Source organism: Ptychodera flava, chromosome 7 (assembly GCF_041260155.1).
Source record: "Ptychodera flava strain L36383 chromosome 7, AS_Pfla_20210202, whole genome shotgun sequence".
Lineage (NCBI taxonomy): Eukaryota > Metazoa > Hemichordata > Enteropneusta > Ptychoderidae > Ptychodera > Ptychodera flava.
The window spans coordinates 34,348,617-34,365,888 of NC_091934.1; the positions used below are offsets into that span (position 1 = coordinate 34,348,617).

The following is a 17,272-nucleotide window of genomic DNA, read 5'->3' on the forward strand; positions in this document are numbered from 1 at the left end:
GTCCAGGTTTATAGTTGATATCACAAAGGAATGAAAGTATACAATCTATTATACTTGGGAATCCAATACTGGTTAACCCAATGTTTAAGCCTGGTACCAAAGGTTGCAGAGAGGGCATTTGGGCCACAAGAACTTTTCAACGAGATGAGCTAGAAATTTGCCTTTGATGCTTGTATAATATTGAACGTTTGTAAAACTCATTCGACCAGTGTGATAACTCAGTGAAATGGCTTTGAACTTTTCCCACACCAGGAGAACTTGGAATGCTTGAGGAGCTCATCCTTGGCGAGAATGACAGCCTTCACCATCTTCCCGAGGAAATGAAAAACCTGAAGACGTTGAAAGTCTTGGACATCAGTCAAAACGACCTGAAACGCCTTCCACCAGCCGTTATGGAACTCTCTACTCTGACGACACTCCACGCGAAGGACAACCTACTGACGCAGATTCCAAGTGAGATAACAGCGCTGTCGATGCTGAGGAATCTGGACTTCAGTTACAACTTCCTGGATCAAACCGCCCTGGAAGAAATAGAAAACATGACAACGCTGGAGAAGCTGAATGTTAGCAACAACAAAATCCGAGTCCTCCCATCCAGGTTTACTATCACCCTGTCTAACCTGTGTGAATTGAATCTCCTGGGTAACCCGATGTTTAAGCCCAGTACCAAAATTTGCAGAGGGGGCATCGATGCTATAAGAAGTTTTCAACGGGATGAGCTGGCAGTGAAAACTAGCGATAAGATACAAGGTAATTCATACTGATAACTAGAATTTTGAGATAGAATCCGCCTCTTGAACAGATATTGGGAGAGAGAGAGAGAGAGAGAGAGAGAGAGAGAGAGAGAGAGAGAGAGAGAGAGAGAGGGAGAGAGAGAGAGAGAGAGAGAGAGAGAGAGAGATTTCCATTTGTGTGGCAAAGTGTCTGTATCAATATTTGTGAGCCTGTAGTAATTGACTGTTGTAGGAATAAGTGTTGAAATATTAGCAAATGTTATCTCACTCGATAACTCAATTTTCTCGTCTTTTGTCCGTCTATTACAGATGTGAACGTTGATGATGCAACTCTTTGCATTGTACCTGGTAGGCAGGTAAGACGATCATTGTCATTAGTGAAGATTGGCATATTTGTCAAATACACGTACTTTTCTTTCAATGCAGTCATTTAGTTTCTGTTTACCAGAAAGCCATTAAGCTATTTAGAAGAAGAAAACGAAGTAAAATAACTCTGACACACAGTCTAGTATTTCATGTTAACTGAACATATCGCTAAATAATTAGTTTGAATAGTAAAACAACAATATTGTTGATTTCGGTCGTCTATTTGTACACCTATACTTCAAAATCTATGAATTCGATCATTATTGATTTAATTAGCATCGTTGATTGGTATTATTTTAGACCAACTCGGTTGAGCATGGCCTCTTAGGAGTATCTCTTTGAGGATTGAAAGAAGATATATTCAAAAATGGAACGAAATTGCAAAATAAACATTTCTTCAAAATGGATATTTAGGGAAGCGGAAATATGCATGTTTGCAAACATAGCTGAGTTATCTCATGTACAAAGTCAAAAAATTCAAAACGCTTTTTGACTAAATTTATAGTCGGTGCAGCAATTTTTAATCTTACTGAACTCGTTTGTTTTGATATGGCGTCACACGGATTGTAATCATCAGCCTGACTTCCATTACCTTGTGTTATTTTATCTGGGAACAAATATTTCGGTTGGTATGACCACTGACAAGGAGATCTCCGTATCTGTGGTATGACATCTCTCCACTGACGAGCGTTGTTCAATGATTCAGTGCTTTCGGTGTGACCTTAAAGAAGAAGCTAGATTTATTTGTGATGCAATTTGCATATCATGAGTATTCATTGCTATTGCAGTCATACATATTGCCGGCGGATTTTTTCCTGGACATCTTCGAACTTGAAGTGACCGAAATGATCAAGCTCAACGTGACGTCACTCAAAGACCAGGATGACAGACCCAAACTGCAGGAGTTCCAGTACTTCGAGTCTGACGTCATCGAAATCTCTCCGCAGCGGTTCAGTTTTGACAGTCCTGTTGTTCTAGGGCTGAAGTTCAAGTCCAAGGATTCTTCCAGGGTTCCAGTTTTCATGACGAGTGAAGATGGGAAAAATTGGAAGGAACTGAAATCGTCAGTCGTAAGAACTGTTTTTGATAAATAGGCTTATTGTTAATTTTTTTATTTCAAAATTGTAACTCCGGCCAGTTTTTGCACTTTCAGCTCCCGGTTTTCAATGTTTCAAGGTCATTTTCCAATGCTTTAAGGTCGATTTTAAGATTTAAGTTTACAAAACAAGGAGGATCACAAACTTCTCGAGAATCAAAAGAATGAGAGAAAGATTGAAAGTCTCCAACTAGCAAGATGTCGTGTCTCAAACTTTCAAAAAAAAATAAGTATACTAGTATTTTTCTGCCCTGACTGTACATATAATAGCATCCGCATGTTTTCTTTGACCGAGAGCCACATGCCAATAGAGGGCAGCCATTTTCCCGCAGAAACAGCTCCTATCCAATTGTTTTTTCGACATTCGACACAGGCCAACATTTATAATCACCAAACATATCGAGCTATATATGGGGCAGTGAAGTTTCGTTAGTCCATAATTGTTCATTTCAATCATGACCAAAATGTAATTATGATTCAGTGATTCCGAATACTTCCATTTTCAATCGAATCTCAACAAAGTACTGCTGTTTAACGACTTGTTTCTTTTTTCAATGTAGAAACATGAAAGCGTGACGTGTAAGTTCACAAAACCGGCATTGTTTGTGGTGATATCCAAGCCTTACGAGAAGAAGATCGAAATTAAAGAGAGTGGAGGAAAGTTCAACTTCGAAGGAAACACCGTCGGATTAGAAGTTCCTCCAGCTGCCGTTGACGAAACAAAAACAGCTACTATTGAGGTAGATATTCAAATTTTACCCTTAGTTCCCAGACATCCTGAAATGATTGACACCTTTAGTCATTTCGTTCAACGACAGAAATTGAAAATATTTGTTGTAGTTTGTGAAGTTTCTGTGTTACATGTGCATGACCGAATGCGACCAATAATCACTTTGAAAGAAAACAAGTCGTGGTCTTACTGATGTTGTGAATATTAATTACTTAACATGCTAGTTTGTCATGTCATGACTGACAGACTTAAAAAGGTGAATCTGATTTATGGAAACAATGAAGTGCGCAATGTGCGATATATCTGCCAGAAACTGAGGAATGCCATGTCGTTGTCCCAAAGGCAACTGTTAAACGAAGTAATGAATTTACTTAGCGTGTAAATAACATTCTTTAGTCATCGTCGATAACATAGTCCCTACTGATGACCCGATTTTAATTTCTGCGTTCAAGATTGATAAACGACTGCTTTTGACGAAACACATTCATCGTTTGAAGTAAACGTCGATTGATATCGAGACACAAAATGATACGCATGCGCTCATTTAAAAAAATGAAGCTTTCGTAATTTGGTATTCCTAGACACAGTATTCGAAAAACATTGAATTGTGAAGCAAATTATAAAAAAAGTTTCTGTCTGTATATCTGATAGACATTTCAAAACGCTGTACGAGTATTTGTAGTGGCTACTATCTATGCTTGTATATCACGTAGGTTCATAATCCTGACCCAGAAATGGTGGCAACAACCAGCGTTAAGAAAGATCAGGAAGATGTCACTCTCGGTCCAATGCTTTATGTTCGAGACAGCCATGGAGAAAATATCAACCTCGACTTTAAGGAGCCCGCCACCGTCAAGCTACAGGTCCCGCCACCCCTCGCAGACGACGAAGAACACGTTCACGCCTCGGATGACGAGATTAGAATTCTTTCGAACGACAAGAAAGACAGCTGGGAGGACATCACAAATCAAGTGGCGGGAACGCTGAAAATCAAAGATGACTTCATATTCTTTCAACTTAAGAGCCTCTGCAAGTAAGTTGTCCATTTTTGTTTGGGGTTGAGTGTCCATCCGTCGCTATATGATGGGGCCGTGGATTACTATTGGTATATTGCCTCTCATGGGGTTTTGAAAAACGCCACGTGAAGACCTTGAATTCAAAATATGTGTACTGCGTCATCAAAATATGTTATTTCGCTACCATCAAATTTACATATATCTTACATTTGACTTTATTATATACAGAAAAAAATGAGCGCAAAACTTTTCGTTCATTCCGGCTCATTTTCTGGAATATGCCCTACGCGTTTTAATATAATCCGGAACAGCAGTGATTTGACGAGAGTGAGCAAAGATTGTCGAACTATTTTATTGCAGCTGATTATTTCGTCGAATTTTTGTTTCCGCATGGAAACTTATTTTAGACTTTCGTTCTTTGCATTTCAAATACAAATTTTAAATTTTTATTTGTCAAGCTGTGTCATCCTAAGATAAAATCGCCCATTTTCAAAATCAACTTTGCTCAAATTGCTGACGTAGTCTGACGTAATTTGCAGGTGTGGGTCCGTAAGAAAGCTGAAGCGGCAGAAGCTTCACCTACCGACTCTGATGAAGGAGAAAGTAGACGCGCTGAAAGTTGGCATACACACGGTCAAGTCCATCGTCCTACAACACAAGAGAGACCCATTCACACTGCTGCTTGACATGGCCGAAAAGGAAAACCTTGAAGCGCTACTGCGTCGGCGCGAAGAAGAGGGCTTCAGAACGTATTATGACAACGATATCCCCTACAGCCAGGATCTGCAGATGAAAAATGGAGAAAGCGTTTCAATCAACATCGGCGAATTTTCTCAAAGGTACTTCTACTTGCTTACTAAGAAGACCACCGGCACTTTTTACTATAACCGAGACAACCACTGGAGGGCGTGCATTGATGTCCTGCCGCGGGTCGCTGGAGCTGAACGCACTGAGTTTGGCGTTAAAGGTTTAGTGGAGTTTCAACGACAAGAACCGCAAGAACTCTTGACCGAGTTACAGTTTCGAGTTCCGACGGTAAGCTGCTATTCTTTCTGTTGTCACAGAGTCGCCATTTCTATTTTTGCAGTAAAAAAGATATACAAATGCATTGTATAGTGAAGGGATAGGTTTAAGGTTGTATGCACCTCGAAAGTGAAAGACTTAAACTTTTTCTCAAACTTTCCTAAATTAAAATGTCAACCATTTTCTTACAAAATCAACGATACGAATCAGCAAGCTACCGTGCAAAGTTTGAAACTAGCGAAACAAATGCCAAACATTGCGCGATGTTTGAAATTCAAAATGACCGCCATCCCTGTGTTAACTCAATGAGGGAAAAATTAAATTTTGGATTTTCGAAAAACTAAGATTGTGACAGTTTTTCTTTCTCCAAGAGGTTAAAAATAAGCCGCCACAGGTTGTAGATCAGAAAAGAATTGTAAAAATTTGAGAGTCCGAATGTGTGTCCCCGAGGCGCGTCCTTCCTTGAGCTATATTGCTGATACCTGGTTTTTAGGCTGCGTTCAAAAATACCGATTAGGGGGGCTGGAGGAATCTCGATTGAAATCTTATTTTTTTCAGATCCCCCCCCCTTAGTACCCTAAAAAAATTTCAAATACCCCCCTCTACATGGTCAAAATTTTTCAAGTCCCCCCCAACTATCACAGGCCGCATATTTGTAAAGGATGTGAGCGTAGAAAAAATAAACATGTATTGCGCCGTTCTGCTCACAGGTGTTAAACACTACCTGTATTAGCACTTTGTATAGTCATATTCCAAAGGCAAGTTCTTTAAATGCATCAGTGAATGTTTTAGATTTATTGGTCTAAAAGCCAACTTGAGTTGATCCAACTCTGGCTTGGTCAAGTGCTCCTGCTGAAGAGCACACAAAATGACAATCATGAGAGAGTAGCTTTGTGAATTCTGGCTAATTGCCATATTGCACAGTGACCTACCAAAAATTTGTTTCAAATCTACAAGGTATATATGGATTAGATACTACTCAAAATTGACAATACTGGAAGGTTAAAATATTCCATCAAATAAATGTTTTAATCTCTGAAATTTTTGGTGTATCAATTGCAAATTTGGTTAAAAAATAAATAATTCCATTGGTCACATTTTTTTTTAGTCTTTACTGTTCAAAGTTTTACTTCTGTATCATTTTATAACAAGATTGTGAAAATTTAGAAAATCAAGCATGGTGACCCTATCTTTTTTCTTTAATATTTGATTATTCTAATATGCCAGAATTCAAAAATTTCTATGTGTTCTTCCATGTGTTGCTCGCTGGCCTTATATTGTGTACAAGTATGTTTCACTGTCATGACCGTCATTTGACCCGAACTCTTCTTCAACTACCATGTACTTTAGAGTCAGAGCTATCTCTATCACTGTTCAGGTATGCAGTGGCAGTGACACTGCAGTAGCAGAGCATTAATGATAGTGACACTACCCATAAGCAGTAGCTGTATTAACTTTGATAATTTTGGCAATTTTTTTTTGTTCAGTTTTACAACTGCGTTCTTGTTCTACTCCCTACAGCATGTTGAATTGTCCAGTATTCAGCTTGCTATCACGGCCTATTTATGTGTACCATGCATTTGTATCACTGACAACTGACTGTCAGTCTGGACTCCAATTAAATTATCACCAAATACATATTTGTATTTATATATTTATAGGCTTTGTCGACAAACTAAATATTGAGTATTTTAGCATGCTGTAGGGAGATAGCAAGAAACTATAGTTGTTATATTGCATAGAAATATTGCAGAAATCATTAACAGTTGCAGCTTCTGCCCTGTTACTTGGCTCAAGTTTGTTTTTTACGACAAATCACACGTTTAGAATTTTTCGAGATAAAAGTCATGAAATGTGACAAAATGGTGCTAGATTTTGTTAAATTATTACTAACATTACAACATTTTGATGACATAAAAATGGTATTCATTTTTCATTGACTTACCTACAAAAATTTGGAACTGGAAAATGTAAAACACAAAAGGAATTCGAAACCAAACATTTTCAAGTCCCCCCTATAGGTAGAGCAAAATTTTCAAGTCCCCCCTCTACTACCTCCAAAATTTTCGAATCCCCCCTGAATTCCTCCAGTCCCCCCCCCCCTTAACCGTTTTTTGTGAATGCAGCCTCAGTCGCCTTACAATGCAATATGCTAGTGTACGTAGGCCGCCGTATAGTGGAAACTAATTTCCTAGCTATACTGGATGAACTAGTTCAATCCAGCAGTCCGGTTTGATTGGAAACCACGAAAGGCTCAAGCGGTATTATTTTGGTCGTCGTCACTTGGAAAACCGTTATTTATAGGCTGTACAGAGTTAAAGAAACATATCTAAGTCAATTAAACTGTACGTTTTTTGTTTTTCAGGATTCAATCAGTCATCTGTTTGGATATTTCTCAAGAGAGGACAGAGGTAACGTAACTTACCCGTAAATAATTTAATAAGCTGATCATTAACTATTGAGCGCAAAGGCACTTTGACGACCGATTGTGTTACGAATTATTCATGTTGTAGTTATAGTCCCTCAACCTATAGGATCATGTGGTCTCTCGACATGAACATTTGATTGTTTACTTCAAGTGGGAACCGAAGAATTTTGATTTTTTTTTTCCTTTGATCCCTTTAAGCTTAATGTAGTACGCGCCTTGAAAGCAAAAGATTAAAACTTGTACCCAAACTGTCCTCCACTGAACTTTCAGCCATTCTCTTACCAACTCAAGTATCTAAATCAGGGGTCGCTGTCCAAAGTTTGGAACTAGAGAAACACGTTACCTGACATTTACGGACACTTGAAATTCAAAATGGCCGCCATCCCTGTGTAAAATCTATTGGGAAAAAAAGTTTTCAATTTTTGAAAAACAAAAATGGTGAATTTTTTTTTACTCCAAAAGCTTTAAAATGAGCCCCCCCCCCCGCAAATGATAGATCTGCAAAGAATTTAAAAAAATTTAGAGCCCGAATGTCTGTCCCCGAGGCGCATTCTACCTTAAAACCCTGCAAAAACACATTTCCCAATTTTCTTCTTATGCTTTGCGTACATTTAGGTCCAGTGGCTTTGTGAACAAAGCACGTACTTATGTTTTGCTGAACCAAAAATTCAAAATACTGTTTATTACTGATAAGCATATTTATACAATTTATCTCTAGTGATATTACCTAACTGCTTGCAGGAAAAGCACTCGTTAACAAAGTGCACGACCCTAAAATATTTAACGTGTGTACGACACTCCATGCTTACAGGAATCTTTCAGAAACGAAACCTATACATACATGATGTTTATTGGTGTTTCACCTTGGTCAAAACACAGTATAAATTTTGATACCACTTCAGCATGGAGCTGAAGACACTCTCTGGAGCAATGTTCAAGGTTTCACGTAGTTTCTCGTCGCTAAGCTTTGATTAGCTTTGATCGAGTTAAGCATACCTCTGTAATTCCAATAAGCATAGACCTTATCTCAATATCTGTCAGTATATTACAGCAACACTGTACATCAGAACGTATAGGAACCACTCAACGTAGTTCAGGGTACTGTCAATACTGTACGTGTGACCCTGTCCTCGTTTGCTGTATCAATTACTATTTATATCCGTAACGATACATGAGCATGCTAAGATATTTGACCCGGGGACATAGGTAGCGTGTCAATATAGTACAATGTTTGTTTGCAGTTCAAAGTTTCAAAATGATCGATAACCATGATGTATTAAAATACAAACCCAAGAATGGGTGTGTTGCAGTATGGGGGACAATACGGAAGTATGGTCGATGCTAGGCCAAAGAATTTAACTCGTTTATCTCTGTCAATTTTAGCCACGACTCCTATTCTGTAATATTTGTTTTATGTGTGGGAGGGGGGGGCGACCATCCCCTTTCAGTTTTTGTGGATTTTCTAGACAACCCCCTCATTTTTTGAGAGAATTAATGGAGGCTTACTGTATTCTTCCAGACCTCCAAAGACAAATCGAAAAAGCCCTCATCGGTTTTAATGTGAAGTAGAGTTTTAATTTATTTTGGTTATTTACTCTACAGCTCAGTCCCGAATAATCAAACAGGCCTCAAATTGGATACCTGCAAAACTCTGGAAGCAAGTCGCGAGAGATCTCGGCCTGGGCGAGAATGAAATCTCCGACATCGAGTACGACCATCCGGGTAATGCACGCGAGCAGAGATTCCAGATGCTTCTGCGCTGGCGCAGAAAGTTTGGCGAGTCGGCGACCAATGAACGGTTAGTGTCAGTACTGGAAGAAAACGAGTTAAACCTGGTGGCCGAGAAGGTTCAGTAATTTTCAGAAACTGTCACCAATAAAGTGAATATACTGTCAATAATATGTGGAAATGTCTGAAATAATGACTTTTGGGTGAAAAGTATTTCAATGTAGCATTGATGAAGCTCAAGTGCTGACTTGCACTATCAGGGTTATTTTTATCCGCTTCCGTCACTTAAAGGGACAAAGTCGCTATTTTTGGTCATTTTTGTTATGTCAAGAAAACTTGGAATAATTGCATAGAGTCACTCAGGGTACAACTCAGGGTACAAAATGCGACGGTACAAAATTGTTAAATATTATCCATTTGCTAAGTGGAAGCAGATGATTTGTTTGTGACTTCTAGACAAAGTAGAATTTTCGTTTTCCAACTTGCTTTTCCTATAACCGAGAAATATTGCCATGATTTGAAGGAAAAGCTGATATCCTTATCTATATGAAAGGAGTCGCCATTTAAGATTTCGTTACAACAGCCTACATTAGGTCCAAAATTTTGTAACATTGTATGTTCAGGCATGCGTAGTGACAGTTGTGCACTGAACTTGATATTTTAGTACAGACTGTGGAAGCTTTCACAGAAATGTTTAATCTTGTCTGGCTGTAAGCAGCATTAACATTGTGCACAGTTGACCAGTATTTCAGCATACGTCAAGAATTCAAGTCGCAAATTACTTTGATATTAAAGAAATTCATGAAAAATATCGAAAAAGAGCGACTTTGTCCCTTTAACTATTAGACGCTCTGAAAACTGCTCCCTGAGTTCGAAACATTATAACACAAGTTCACAGAGGTCGCGCAGAGAACAGTCAGATCACCTGACGGTACAAAAAATGTGGACTTTGTGACGGATGTTAATTTTTTAAGCATCTTGTCAATAGCGCGATGCGGAAAGCCTGACTATGATCTATTTTTAGGAGCTATCGAAGCCTTCCTGGAAATCACACCCGCTAAAAAACGGGCAAACAATAAGAAATAGTGTTTTCTAATTCCATTGACTTGCATACGGAAATGCCCGAGTATATAACGTTGATTTCTTGGTAAACTAATGACTATATAATTGTAATTTAACCTGATCGAGTTTATTTCTGTAAATTACTTATGAGAGATACTGTAGATGAAATATACCATCTCCATCAGGTAAATACGTACCCATGTTTTGGTCACATTTATTGAAAGTCACAATGAAATGTATGTTTTCGAAATTTGTGCAAGAAGGACTGGAAAATGTTTCAATTTCATATGACTGTTTCTTTTGAGACTGATTTTCTCATCAAGTAAAGTACCGCCCATGAAATGACAGGGTAAATTTATTACTATGCACGGTCGGAAAATGCACAACAACATCCTTGTCTTTTCCTTGTTATTTTTCTTGCCTCTTTTTCAATTATTTAACCAATTAGAACGATACATATCAACTAGGTTACATATGTGATTTGATTTGCTGTCATGCTAACAATATTAAAGGGAGGCGGTCGTCGGAACTCTGCTGAAAGGTTGCTAGGGACCCCTACGACCGATGTAAACACTTTATCTAGGGTACATTGGCGATTGATGAACGTTAAAACACGTTTGTTAACAATGAATGTCGCAAACTTTAAATGTTGCAGCTATGTTGACTTGATGCATCAAGATACCATGCATGAAATGCATTGTTTGTAAACAAGAAAGTCGCACACGCGTAGTTTCGACGACCCCCTACCTTTAAATCACTAACCATGTCATCATTTGTGAAGATGCTCGTTGATTGTAATTCCGTGATGAAAGAGTATAGCATTACTTTGTCTTGCCTTAAAGATGATGATTAACTCAACTACGTTTTCAGAATGTCTGCTTTTCCCAACCAACACCGAGAGTTTTTCCGACAGTTTTTCGACAAATGCATGTCAACAGCATGTTGACATACAAAACAAGATTCTAATAAATTTATTTACACTATATTTATTGATTACGTACATGACATGTCAGAATTTTTTTCATCGCAAAGCATTTACTGGCGAATCTTGGTATTTTTGAAGCGTATTATCAAATGATACAAGAGGGTTTTGGGTTGTAACTCGTTAAATCGGTATATATACATATATCTTGTTAATAACACTGCACGCTGAAATCATGATCTCAATGCAGGACAGGACTATATTTTTTGTAGATTAGTTAATCTTTCCTTTATTGAAAGCGAAATAGATCAAATAAATTGAATTGCAATATGTCTCACAAGCTTTCTCAATTATTAAGCCTGATTTGACATGGAAATGAGATCCTGATATTTGATCTTAAAATGGCACTTATGTCGTTGGCAATACGGTTTCGGAAGAGCGCCGAGCTCTAAAACAGCGCAGGATGTCGATAGATTTTCCAAAATACCCTAACATTTTATCAGACCATATGGGTAAGCTATTATGTTAAGAGCGCGACCCGTGATATAAGAAATATGGCACTGCACGGGACCAAATAAACGAAAGCCGAAAAGCATTTTAAGTGTTTATATTCTCATAAAGGACCAAATTTACTCTGTCCGAGTCTCGTGTCTGATGTATGGTCGCGTCGCTGAAAGAAACTCAATTGGTTTGCATATATGATGTTGCTTGGTAGCGACTTTTTTAGACTCGTTTTCATTAACACGATGATATACATGACTCACATACGTACCAATCTGCATATGAAAATAACTAGGCATTAAACGCAACCAAGTATGACATCAGGGATTTCCAATGCTATAAATTTATAGGTAGCAATATCATCAATATCATGCCGACCTCATATGTTACGCCGCATTGTCTGTCTCATCTGATGGGAGGTGGCAGCCGGCCTTTGTCGGCGTTGTTGCAATTCAGTTACAAACGCCACGATTTCAGATTTTTTTGGCGCTTCATAGTGTGCCCGTGTGACATTTATCAGATTGCTTCTGTTTGCGTATCAATTATCAGATTTGTCTGTCACGATTTTTCTATCTATTCCCGGTAACTTGTTTGCCCCCGACATTTTGAAGTAGCCTACGTGTCCATCCGTGCGTACCGTCAGGCGATCGGAGGGCGTCATAACAGTTCACAGCGCAGTCAATCAATAAAAATATTTGACAATGGGTGATGGGGGTCGTTGTCGTTTCATCACCCGTTCAGAAGGCACATAATTGGCAGTAAAGATGAGGCATCGGTTATCGGTTGAAACCTCAGCCGGGCAACGGCCACAACCTATCGAGCGAAAAAAAAACAGGCAGAAATGCGTGTAAGCGACGGAGAGCACCACAAATCCGTAGACATCACAATGTTCACTGTCGAGTGATTTCTATGCATGCGGGCGGTTGAACAATGATTTCCCGCAACCATCCGCTTATCATTTGACTCAAATTTTAACAACGTCGAAGGAAGGGCGCCTGTTGATTCACCTACTATAGTTACACAGTACCTGATGGACCCAACCAAGACTGGAGCAATGAACTTAAAAATAGTAAGCTTTGTACCAGGCATTGAATCCCACAAACATAAATACTAGAGAGCCATTTAATGTTGTGTTAAGCCGAACAAGGTCGTTGCCTCCATATCAACCTGTACTCGTCTCTCAGCTGGTTCAGCGAAGCTCAATAATTTTTCTTATCACACTGCTTACTCACGTCTCATTGGTCACATGGCATGTCTTGACATACATTAATTATGGCGCTTTCTTTGTTGGTGATCTGATGCTCATTTTGGTGCTAGAAATCAGATGTCCAATCAAATCACTTACAGTATATATATATATATATATATATATATATATATATATATATATATATATATATATATATATATATATATATATATATATGTATATATGTATATTATATATATATATATATATATATATATATATATATATATATATATATATATATATATATATATATATATATATATATAAAAACATAAATTACCTTGCAAGTACAAAGTAATGATATCAGTTACGTAAGTTTCATGCTGGTTGATCCTTACAAATTACTTCAACTTCAAGTACAAAGTAATAATATCTGTTACTTAAGTTTCATGCATTCTGCAATCTTCAGACAGAAGTAAAAGCATTCTTAGCAACACCCTCATTTGCATGTTTTGGACGTACCATTCTATTTGTTGGTGGTGTTAAAATTCGATAAATAATATTCATTTTGTTGGCGACGTTTTGAAACCAATTCAGAGCGTTTGTTTTAAGAGCGTAGATTTGTCAGCACAAATAATGTGCAGCTTTTCTGATATACAAAGATTACATCGCTTTCTTATGTTAAAGTAGCTCGATGCTTTGTCAATAATTGACCAAACTTTGACAGCTCTGTACCATTTTGCATTTCTCGTTACGGAACGATTGCATGTCTTTAGCGAAGCGTGTCTTGAAAGTGTTATAAGTTATACCGATGTAAACCTTCTCCGTGTTGTCCTCCGTTGATACTTTGGCCTCGTAAACCACGCCTTTGACCTGACAGTTACCCTTCAAGAGACATGCACACGTGACCCGGCAAGTACAATCAGCTGGTTGATCCTTACGCTGATCTCCGATGACTACCCTCTTAGTATGCGATTTGATTACACTTGCCATATTCTTCATACAGCTATACCACACTTAAATTGTGTTTCTAGTGAAGATCTTGTGAAGTTTAGACCCCTTTGGAAAGTGTTTGTCAACAAGTTAAAAAATGTCTTTATCTTTATGTCTATTAGTTCCCACGTTCTTGCTGAAAGGGGGGGTTGAACCACGTGATGTGACGTTTCCTGTTATTGTTTCTCCTCGCTGATTGGTTGGTCTTGACAGATTCAATTTGTTCAGTGTATCCGCTTGTCTTTAGCGCCGTATTGTATTGACCTTTTTATTTATTAATATATATATATAGATAGATAGATAGATAGATAGATAGATAGATAGATAGATAAATAAAAAGGTCAATTACTATAAGTGATATCCATAATAGTATACATGTATATATAAATATATATATATATATATATATATATATATATGTATATATATATATATGTGTATATATATATATATATATATATATATATATATATATATATATATACACACACACACACACTCATACGGATATCACTTATAGTAATTGAACAGAAGAAAAATGCCGCGATGCATATGGAATGACGCTATTGTCTTGTTCCCAGGGTATTGCCGTCAAATTGTCATTGAAGACGTTTAAATCCTTTTGATTGACGTCTGTGGCATTTTAATACTTCACGAACAGATATCAGATTTTCAGGACTGTTAATGGCTTTCTCCTATGATCTGTGAGTGATACGTTAATGCTTTTCGGGAGTAAGCTTACCGGTAAAATTTATTCTGATTACCTGAGATACTAGAGTGAATAGTTATGGATAAGCTTATTACGTGATTTTCCTGAGAAACTTTATCCGATAAGAAATACCTTGCCATATCGAAAATTAAGCCGTCCCACGTCGGACTGAAGACGACCAGGCATCATACCAAATGATTGAACCATGTCCCATTGCTTAAAAGTATCGATCTGTCGGTGATATATTTCAGCTCACGTGAAATGTGACACGGTTGTTGCTGTGGAAGTATCTTAATACACCCTCCTCTACAATTTCGAACCACTTTCTGAGGCCAAAGATGGGGTATTTTAGACTTTTTTTTATTACAGATGTGTTAATGGCCCAAACAAAGTTCATTATCATCATTTCCTCGATGGAATACTGCTTGGAAAGACCTCTTTACTGATCGGACATCTGATCCATGAGCAAGTGACGTCATGACTTCGAGCTGAATCAGTGGTCCCGAGGAGATCATTAGGAAAGTAAACGCCCCCTGGAGTCAGGGGTCAGTGTTTCAATGATAATTGACAAACGACAAATTAGATTACGCTGATGAGCAGAGTGACTTTTGCATATTTTAGGAGATGACTGACCCCCAAGGTAGTTCCACGCTTAATTAATACGAAGAGTAATGTCATAATCGGTATATACGGAGGCTTCCCTCCCTTGATATCTAGGCACAGGCAAGGAGACAACTCTTTTCTCCAAGTTGTCTGTGATCTAGGATAATATTGCTTGGTAATCTTACATCTTACAGGTGTCCCAAGCAAATAATCTTTGTATAAACTGTTTGGTTGTGCCGTCCTCGCGTTTTCTTTCGCGGATCCGAAGCGTACGTACAACGTTATGTATACAACTAGATAGGAACCATGATAGAATATGTGATGGCAAAAATGGGGAAAAAAATCCGCGTCCTTGCCGGAAGCTTTTTCATATTTTTTAAAATTTGTAGACATATATAAAAGCGCCGACTATAATTGTTGTTACACAAGAGTCTTACAATCGACGCCAAAGAATCGGATACTCTTGGAAGTTGGGGGAAATTTTTGTAAGTATCTAAGGCCAAATAATAAAATGGTTGTTTCTGGTAACATGTCTTCAAAAATTAGGATAATGAAGGTCGGAAGATTTTTTTCTTGTTGTTGGCTGAGACCCATAAAATACGGTAAAATTTAGAGAATTTACCCGATTTTGTTCTTGAAAATGCGAATAAAATTTCCAGGGTCCGCAGGTTCGTCTAGGGTAGGTCAGGTCGTCGGAAACAGAAATATTTTTTTTATTTGGCCTAATTAGTATGCCCTTTGCATCTTTCTTGAATACAGAGTCCACATCAAGAGATGGTAATTCGATTGTAGAGTTAAATTAGAGACAGAATGTACATTTACGATGATAGAATTGTATTTCCCTTTTGGGTTCAGAGACAGCGTCCTCAAGAATTGATCTATTCGAAGTGCGCAATCGCCAGCTCCCCTTGTGTTGGGAAATCATTTATATACATAGGTTTAGGAAATCGAGGAGCAAGAAAGAAGCTATCGGACAGTCGTGTTCTTCTCTGTAATTACGGTTATCATCGATTAGAATAATGGACAGTGATGGCATATGGCATATTTCTAACATTGTATTTGTACATTACGGTTTACAGTTGACACATTCTCGAAAGACTCCTCAAAATTTACTAATATTTATCAAATAAATCGATATTGTTCATTTTCTCGCTAAAGTGTAGCATAGCAAGAAATATCTCTTACCGAAAAAAGTGTTTCAATGTAAATGTGATATTAAAACTACGTACAATTCACGATGCAAATATTTTCATATGGATATATGGCCATACGCTTTTATCTTACTATATACTTTGTTAATATACCTACCAATGTCAAAAAATTGCTTGACAATGAAGTTAGAATATTATATGCCTAGGGATTGTTAATGGGATATTTTAAAACTTTGTGGCTATTCAAATAAAATGTATATTTTCTGTAGCAACTTATTTATTAAATTCATCAAATGTTCTAGAAAGCAAATCAGTTGAACATGCACTTGAACCCAACGAAGTACGTGACATTTTACGGCTATTTGCATATTTACCCATGATCCTCTTTCTATACTGCCGTTTCCACTTTACATCTCACTCATATCTTTGAAATCACAACTTCTCAGGTTAGATGTATATTGAAATTCATATCGTTCATGACATTATTTTTGTTTACAAATCAAACAATTCATTGTAAATGGCTGATATTATTATTTCAGTATTTAGAATATGTGACAAACCTGATATTTTAACCCGCCCCAGTCCCGGCTGGGGCCTCAAAGAGGCGGCCGTCACACCTGAGTAAAACCGTGGCTACAGGCACATCTAAGATCAGATGAGATTTATAAATACTTAATGCGCCGATGCCGCAAACAAATTCAATCCGCAGGTTGCGCATCATTTCCTACTATTAATCGAACAAAGCACATTTTCAAATTCATTTAACTGGGCTTAATCATATTTCAGCCTCGCAGCAGTTTCGGTGCAAGTGGGAAAACTAATCTCTCCATCTGTCTTTGTCAAAGCGTTTGCTTGATGACGTCGATAATAATGACGAAATGATCTCTACTTCTGCTGACATGGCGAAAGGCAAGAAACCTTGTGGCAGACACTGACAAGTTGAGAGCAGTGTTACTGACTGGGAGATTTAGTCGGTATTTATTCCTTTACTGTATAATATTACATAGCCTATCTTGTA

General features: G+C 37.8%; 1 protein-coding gene across 1 annotated transcript in view; it reads left to right on the forward strand.

Moving 5' to 3' along the window:
- The window catches only part of LOC139136458 (uncharacterized), a 38,856-nt gene extending 27,417 nt beyond the window's left edge, over nucleotides 1–11,439 (forward strand). The window contains exons 13-20 of the mRNA XM_070704183.1: nucleotides 253–750; nucleotides 1,044–1,090; nucleotides 1,889–2,170; nucleotides 2,757–2,936; nucleotides 3,640–3,959; nucleotides 4,482–4,977; nucleotides 7,331–7,376; nucleotides 8,996–11,439. Coding sequence (XP_070560284.1) covers nucleotides 253–750; nucleotides 1,044–1,090; nucleotides 1,889–2,170; nucleotides 2,757–2,936; nucleotides 3,640–3,959; nucleotides 4,482–4,977; nucleotides 7,331–7,376; nucleotides 8,996–9,249 — 2,123 coding nt within the window. The 3' untranslated portion in view covers nucleotides 9,250–11,439. The remainder of the gene's footprint in view (nucleotides 1–252; nucleotides 751–1,043; nucleotides 1,091–1,888; nucleotides 2,171–2,756; nucleotides 2,937–3,639; nucleotides 3,960–4,481; nucleotides 4,978–7,330; nucleotides 7,377–8,995) is intronic.
- Nucleotides 11,440–17,272: the final 5,833 nt, after the last annotated feature.